The 8,311-nt window shown below is 32.3% G+C and overlaps 1 protein-coding gene across 1 annotated transcript; it reads right to left on the bottom strand.

The window, feature by feature from the left end:
* Nucleotides 1–724: 724 nt before the first annotated feature.
* On the bottom strand, nucleotides 725–2,922 carry LOC141612344 (uncharacterized). Its single transcript, XM_074431100.1, has 4 exons — nucleotides 2,765–2,922; nucleotides 2,111–2,220; nucleotides 1,858–1,982; nucleotides 725–1,138 (listed from the first exon to the last, which is right to left on the bottom strand). Exons 2-4 carry the CDS (start codon nucleotides 2,190–2,192, stop codon nucleotides 893–895), a joined length of 453 nt encoding a protein of 150 aa, XP_074287201.1. The 5' UTR covers nucleotides 2,193–2,220; nucleotides 2,765–2,922; the 3' UTR covers nucleotides 725–892.
* Nucleotides 2,923–8,311: the final 5,389 nt, after the last annotated feature.

Genomic DNA, 8,311 nt, shown 5'->3' with positions numbered 1-8,311 from the left:
GACATTTATAGTTAACACAGTTTTAACATGATTCAATTGCTCTACACTCAAAAAAAAAACATAAACGTGGTAGGGTAAATGAGTATCGTCTGATTCGTCTCAACTCTCCGCTTAGAACTGTGAATGAAGTCCTTACAGGTTTGACCAGAAAACGGCGCAACTGTGAATCTATCTAAAGTCTAAACAAGCAACTTCTCAATGAGAGTGATTTTCCGGATTTTCTTGTTCACACCCAAAAATCATTATATTTCTCCAATGCCATAACCACAAGCGTAGTAGCAACGAGACAACGAGAGTGAAATTCATATAACATCAAAACAAGTCAAGGTAAAAATAAGTTAATAGTAATAATCCATTCCCCCAAGGCAGAGCAAAATTTGTGGATGACATCCATGAATCATATTCCAAATTTTTCGAGCTTCTACACTCGCAAAATATGCAATGTAGATTCTTCCGGCATCACATGTTTTGGTAAAATATACTCCGTATATGCTGATAACTCAAGTACTCAACTCAATAACGTTTTAAAACCGAACCCAGTGCAACGCCAATGACTCGACATGAACTCAATCAACCCAAACCCGATGATCCAATAAAATCCAAACCTTTTATGACATGACCAGCACTAATTCAACCCATGACTGACAAAGGTGACACAATTGCCAACTCTAGATTCAAAAAAATGTCAAGAATGTGTAATGAAAATTCAAAACAATGAAATCTGTAGAAGTCGGCACATGTGGCTACATGAGCTAGAAAATTTTCTTATTGGGGGAGTAATCATAACCATGATTCAAAAGTAAATTTCGTTCAAAACAAAGTCATTGTTGTGCATGGAGTCACATATAGATCTAAATATTTCTTTAAAGAACCAGAAATAAATGAAGGCGATCTAAGCTTGTGTCTTCAGGACCTTCATGTTGAGGTATCCTGCAGCTTTTGCATAAATAGGGTGAAGGACAGGACCATACTTGGGTTCAACATGCACCCATTTACGGCCACTCAGTTTATGTTTCTCAAACTTGACAGTACCTTCCTTTAGCGCATATAATGTGTGATCCTTTCCGATCCCCACATAATTCCCGGGATGGAAACGGGTGCCTCTCTGCCTAACGATAATATTTCCCGGAATAACTCTCTGCAAGCAACAGTAAATAGTCAGTATAGACAAATAGGACAGTGTAGTTTTACTATTTTGAGACTACCAGATATTGCAAACAAATTTCACATGCAGATATATCCTATGCAGCAATATTACCCTAAGTCCCTAATTCCTCAATGGCTCGCACCTTTTCGGGGTAAGAGGATCAGATGTATGAAGTTTCCTTTGTATTAAAGAAACGGGGATGTCGTTTCGACATCACTCATAAAGAAATTTGATTGTAAAATGCACCCATATTATGCCACTTCAAGATATTGCATCACAGCGACCTATTTTGCAAAATACTGACGTATTCCAAAAATGGAAAGAGCGAGTCTTTCGCCTTGTTGGTAGTGGGGAAAAAACGAAAGTCTGGAACTACTACGAGGGCCTGGAGTACAAGATATAGACTTCAATTATTATTGCAAGAACACACTTGTTAAATGTTGGACCATAAAAACACTGGTAATAAATAAATATACTTTGCTGAAACAAAACTTTTATATGAAACCTAAGAAAGTGTTCTCTAAAGCTGATAATAAAATCCCATTTACTAATAGTATAATCGTAGTTACCACAGAAAACCCATAAATTATTCTCTTTAAAGTCAATTAATCCTGGAGATAACCACATAGGAGAATAACTTTAACATTAAACCAAATGAACTATACCAGACAACAACAATTTTCGTTCTAAACTGAAAAGAAGCATTATACCTCTCCTCCGAATTTCTTCACCCCAAGATTTTTAGGCTTGGAATCTCTTCCATTCTTTGTGGATCCACCAGTTTTCTTTGTAGCCCAACGTCTAAAAACTAAAGGCAAGCCTACTCCAGAGACATCTAAGTTTGAAGAGAAACAAAAAAACAGCACCTATTACAAACCAAGTATTTCCGAACAGCAAATGAATATTACAATAAGGGCATCTGTACAGAAAAAGAATATGAGGTCAACAAAGAAAAGCAAATACCAGTCGCACTAGCGTAAGCAGGAACGCTCGTGACCAGTTCTCTGAGATTTACTCTTCTGCACAACGATGCTGCGAAATTCATTATATTAAGTTGATTCAAAGTGTAGATCCTGCACAGTTGCATCAAAACAATTGAGTGAATACTAGTTGACACGAGCGGATGCAGGATTTGAGTAAAGCGATGGCATGCTAAGAAAAATCACAAAATCTCATTATAGACGGCAACTATCCGTCTATAACAACTTGCGTGATGGGGCCCAAAAATGTCACCACTTTAAGGGTATTTGACCCGATATACGTCTATAGCAAGACTTGCTGAAGAAAAATTAATTGGCAAGTGTCCTAAAAGCGAAAAATACAGAAATTGGACTGACATAAGTGTCCTAAAAGCAAGAATACCTAATCAAAGCATCTATAATTACTCAAAACACAGAAATTGAACTCGAATAAGTGTCCTGAAAAACCGAAATTAATTGCTAAGTAAGTGAATGAATTAGGGTTTGAGAAAAATGAGATAATTAACCAATCATTCAATCTAAGCTATCATTACAATTACACAAATAGATTAACAAAATACTAATAACAATTAAAAATTAACCAATCATTCAATCAAATATTCAATAAACGAATTTTGGGAAAAAATAAACAACTTACCGATAATAGAGAGAGCAGGGCCGGGAGACGGCAGGTAGGGTTCTATGAGAGGATGGCGGCGGCGACGACAAAGAAGCCGGCGGACGGCGGCGCGGTGGCAGGCGGTGAGGTTGTATTTGGGGAAGAGTAAGTGTTGTTGTAAATGTAATTGGGAGATAATGGAAGTTATATGGTTCATCGAAGCCTTATGTCGCGTGAGAATCGAACCCGAAGCCCCGAACTTCATAGTTGGAGTCGAGGTTACCGCTCGAGTTAACTCTTATTTTAACTTATTTGATTTTTTCTTTTTTGGACTAAATCATCTGTACCAAGGATGTCTTAGTCTAGTGGTTAAGACGGAGGTATTGTGGACAATAGGTCCCAGGTTCGAATCCCCCCTCCCCCTTATTGTAATGCGACTATGTGCGCGCTTCGTGAGACCAAAAAAAAAAAAAAAACTAAATCATCTGTTGAACTGAATGAATTATTTAAACTGAATTAAACTAAACATAAATAGAGAGTTAATATGTGAAGTGAAAAGCTGAATTGAATTGAATGAAACTGAACTGAACTGAAATTAAGTCCAAAAGAATAGGGCAAGTCTTATGTCTTTGCGTGTAGCTGATTTTGATGGAGTTATACGATAAGAAGGATATGGTAAGATTTTGATGGAGTTTCACGACAACCTAATTATTCCTTTTTTTAGAGAAAAACGATTTATTAATTTCATCAGAAGCCGACGTAAAGTCGGTTGCTACAGAATCAACAATCAACTCGGGACAACAGTCTACTACTTCCTTGCTAATTTGCAAGTAGTTATACATGTATATTCTCAAGGTCCACGTATTTTATTACCGCTTCTATTCAAATTTAATTGTTTCAAAAATTTAAAATTCTTTTTTTTTAATAAAATAGTGAAACTAAAACACTAATTAAATCACAATAATTGTATCATAGGTGACTATTGTACTGAACATGTTGTTTAAAATTAATTTAACCTGCTATTGAGATACTTAATAAAATGAAAAAGTGTATTAACCTTTAATAGATATAGGGGAAGCAAGGTGAAAAAAAATTAAAAGTTTTTTTTTTTCTTTTTTCTTTTTTTTTTGGCGCGAAGGAACCCGCAACAGCTACCTTAATTTTATTTGTCATAATTTGTTATAGATCATTTTGAGTAAGTGTCAGAACGTGTACTTATAGGACGTGAAAATTTAACACAATTAAGTTAGGGTGTTGATTTTCGCAGTACACAATTACTCATTACAATACACTTTTGACCATTTTTCTCTCTTAATTTCTCCTATTGTACTAGATAAAAAAAAATAAACCAGAAGATTTACAAGTCACGTAGTACACCAAAACCCACCAAACCATCACCGCTACCACCACCACCCCACCCTCAGCCACCCACTACCCCACGACCACCACCAATGCCCACCAACTCCCCCTACGGTCCTACCCCGGCCCTCCCTATTCCCGCCGTCCCTATTTCATCGTTCACATCCTTACACCAAACTTAGCTCACCCTTACAACAGCACGTCTGCTACGACCCGCCATTAACCACCACGTACGCCGGTGGTCAGTCTTCCACGCGCCGTCATTCGCCAACAGTCCTCCTCCTCCTCCTATGTGTCACCCAGCAAGCAATAATTGAAAAAAAAATGGTTAATTTAAAACCCTAATTAAAACAAAGGATAAAAAAAACATAAAACAACATCACTTGATAATCAATTTGCAATAGAAGAATCAGTTACATGTTTGTTGTGATTCAAATTATCATTTACAATTGATAAATTTTGGTTAATTTGGGTAGCGGTAGGGCTAGGAATTGAATGAAATTATATTTTGAGGACCTTTTGTTAGGGGTATGATAATGGAAAGTTTTACGTAAAAAGTACTAAGATAAGTAAAATACGTATTGCGAAAATAAATTACTTACGTTAAGATATATTAACCAATTTCATATCAACCTCAAACTCGGTGATTGTAAAGGCTTCACATTTGAGATAACTTTGGATTTCGGGATATGCATATTACGTCTAACCCATTTTTACCATATCTAACCACAATATTATGCAAAAGTGCGATTAAAGCCAACCAATGTTATGACCCGGACAAAGGTTTGAAATCTAGTTCATCTTATTCTAGGGCTTAAGGGATAGGGTTACTATTCTTCAATTTAATTCCACTCCACTCCGTTAAAATTTAGGTATCATTCAATCATTTTGCCTCTTTGGGAAATTATACTTATTGATTGATTGTAATTATGGAGGAATTGTTGTGATAGATACATAAAATTGTGTTAGGATTGTGGTGAAAAAATGATGGCGTTGGCGAGCTCGCCTTACCCCATTGCCATCTTCTTTACACTTAACAAGCTTCAGACTACAATTACACAAATAGATTAACAAACTAAAAATAACATTTAACAAATTAACCAATCATTTAATTAAATATTTAATAATCGAATTTGGGGAAAGAATAAACAACTTACCGAGAATGCTAGATAGCAGGAGCGGGAGACGAAAATTAAGGGGCTAGAGGCGAGCAGCAACAGTGGCGAGGTGGTAGGCCTGAGATTGTATTTGGGGAAGAGTAAGTCTTTTGTTTTCCACTATGTCGCGTTACCTTCAAACGTGTCCACATTTTCGATTTCTTTTCCTTTGTCACGTGACATATATACCCTAGGGCCTAGACAATACATCATCATATTCTTCTATATGAAAAATTGCCATCTGGACACGAGTTCAAAAATTAGTTAATTATTTACTTACAAGTAGAACTACATAATGTAGATTAAGAGCATTTTGTAAATAAGGGTTTTTCTGGGCACACATTAAGAAGATAAATATGGGAAGATTCATAACATATTCTCATGAGAAATGTAAGAATAAACCTAGTGTTACCATAATTAGTGAGGATATCTAATGAATTTTCCCATATTTATATTCTTAACTAGTTTTGTGACCTGTGAAAATCACGGGTTTGACTTTTTTTTGTTGTTTTGTTTTTGGTGTATTGTTCGTGAAAGTGTTTTTCGTCTTTTTCTGTACTTTCTTTTTTACTTGGAGATATATTATAATTAGGGTATTTTGAATTTTTTTTATATGAGTCAAAACTATGTAATGAGGAATGACATCAAAACTCCTAAATCTGTATGATGGTTTGATCTGTCTTAATAAGAACCCCTAAGTTAGTATTCCATTTTAATATTCGAGCATTGTAACCACTAAATTAAACTTACTTAAGCTAAACAAAAATACTTGGTATATGTGAAATATAAGTAAAAAAGAATAAAATAGTAATTGTTTATACCTCTACATTTCACATTTAGATCCTTCGTAAGTAACTCTGAAAATAAACAAAAATAAATTAGAATCCAGTTAAATAGAGTGTAAAAGACTAAACAAAAGTATGCAAATAAAAAATTATTGGTGAATGGAAGTCCCCCGCCTTTTTGTGATCTTATTTATAATCTTGGATTATATGACTTTTATTGATATCTCTTGAGTTATCGGTTATAATTGATCTAAATAAACCCTCCTAGTGCTAATGATAATGGGAGTTATTGAAATTAAACTTTAATGAATTATAATGAGTTGATGTAAATATCATTTTAATGAGTTAATTTAACCAATTTTTATTTTTTGTCTTTTTAGTTGCCAAGATCATTAACGATAATGGAGTAATGAACAATTTAATGCATATTTTCTTAGAGAGTTTTTTAAGGTTCTTACATAGTCATTTATTTAACCAATTTTTATATTTTGCCTTTATAGTTACCAAAATCACTACTCATATAGTTATGAAAAATTTGGTGCATATTTATCTTTTTTATTTTTTTTGTCTTTTTAGTTACATTAGTGGTTATGAAAAATTTAGTACATATTTATGTTAGAAAATTTATAAAGGTTCTTAAATGATCGCTTAGTTAGAGTAAGATGATGTCACTTGATACTTAAGGAATTGCTCAAAATATCATTTTTATGTTATTGTATAGATAATAATAATAATAATAATAATAATAATAATAATAATAATAATAATAATAATAATAATAATAATAATAATAATAATAATAATAATAATAATAATAATAATAATAATAGTAATAATAAGGATAATAATTTATGAATGAATGGATTATAAAAATGTCATGTGAATTAAAATTAAATTATTTAGGTAGCCTCTTGATTGTATATTCGTTTTGTTACATGTGCAATGCATGGGATAAATATAAGTTTTCTTACTAAAATTTAGATTTGCTTCTTAATACTCAAAAGTGAATAATAATGTTTAATTAAACTAAATGTACAACAAATTCTTGCACAAATCAAGATATAGTAGTATAGTAGTACAAGACAATAATTACACATTGTGTTTGAAACATAAATAGTTTGATCTACGAAAATAAATATGAGAAAGTGAAAAAAATTACTCTAATATGAACAAAATAGTTATCCAAAATCTGTTATACAAACTTTACAACTCATTGTCATTTGACATAAAGTACATTTTTTTTGTTTTTATCTACTAATAAAACGATACAGCAATGATTTATTCGTTTATACCTTAAGTTTTATCTTTAGTTTTCGCCTTAGTCTTGTGCCTTTTGATTATCTTCTTTCTTCAAATTACTTGCATGAGGCTCTACCATATCTACATTCATGTGCCTTTGATGATGCTGTAGAGTTGATACACATGTTTTATTGATCAAAGAGAAAACATCAACATGACGAAGATTTAACAAAAGAATCGAAATATTCTCACATGTAGGCCATTTAAATTAATCCAGATGAAAAGTATAAATTCCAATATAAAGCAAACGATTCATAAGAACGAATAACATAAAAAATTAAAATACTTTATCATACTACAAAACAACAACAATAACAATTTCATATAAGAGATGTTAATTCATTTTTATATACCATACGTTCATACTCACCATAATCAAATATACTATTCAACAATGAAATATAGTATGTAATTTGAAAATTTATGATCAATGAATATTAAACGGAGGATTAGTGAATGGAAACTATTAGTTTTATATACATTATACAACCATTAGCTTTAAATTTTTCATTTTACTTTTCATTTATTTTGTGTGTTATGAGTATTATTAAATAAGATTATACAACCATTGATTCTCATTTTTCATATTCCTTTTCATTTATTTTGTGAGTTATGAGTATTAAATAAATAAGATAATTGATTATGAGAACCTTAAGAGGTAAATTAATTAGGAAAAAGGTTAATGAAAATTGCGGAAGATGGTAGACTTACACCTAGTGTACAAGGGTCTCATACACCGCCAATCATAGCGCGACATGTGGCGAAAGTAAAGAATCTGATTTTTGTCTTAATTAACTAGATTCCTTCAGTAATTGCTACTCTAATTATTGTTACTCGATAATTACACCAGTCTATTAATTAAAATAACTTCTCTCCTAATTTTTTATTTAACTCTAATATATTATTAATTAATTTATTATTTCCAATATTTATGTATACATTGTATATACTATATTTTGTACGCAGTCATTATACGAATACAGCTT

Source organism: Silene latifolia, chromosome 11 (genome assembly GCF_048544455.1).
Source record: "Silene latifolia isolate original U9 population chromosome 11, ASM4854445v1, whole genome shotgun sequence".
In the NCBI taxonomy this organism is placed as follows: domain Eukaryota; kingdom Viridiplantae; phylum Streptophyta; class Magnoliopsida; order Caryophyllales; family Caryophyllaceae; genus Silene; species Silene latifolia.
Note: the sequence above shows the minus strand (reverse complement) of the source record. Positions and strands in the feature narration are given on the sequence as shown.

Bases quoted from the DNA above. Each gene is read 5' to 3' on its own strand.
- LOC141612344 (XM_074431100.1), bottom strand. From the start codon at position 2,192: ATGAATTTCGCAGCATCGTTGTGCAGAAGAGTAAATCTCAGAGAACTG. The intron at 1,983-2,110 runs GTATTTGCTTTT...CTTCAAACTTAG, and splicing joins TGCTTACGCTAGTGCGACTG to ATGTCTCTGGAGTAGGCTTG. The intron at 1,139-1,857 runs GTATAATGCTTC...TGTTGCTTGCAG, and splicing joins TGAAGAAATTCGGAGGAGAG to AGAGTTATTCCGGGAAATAT.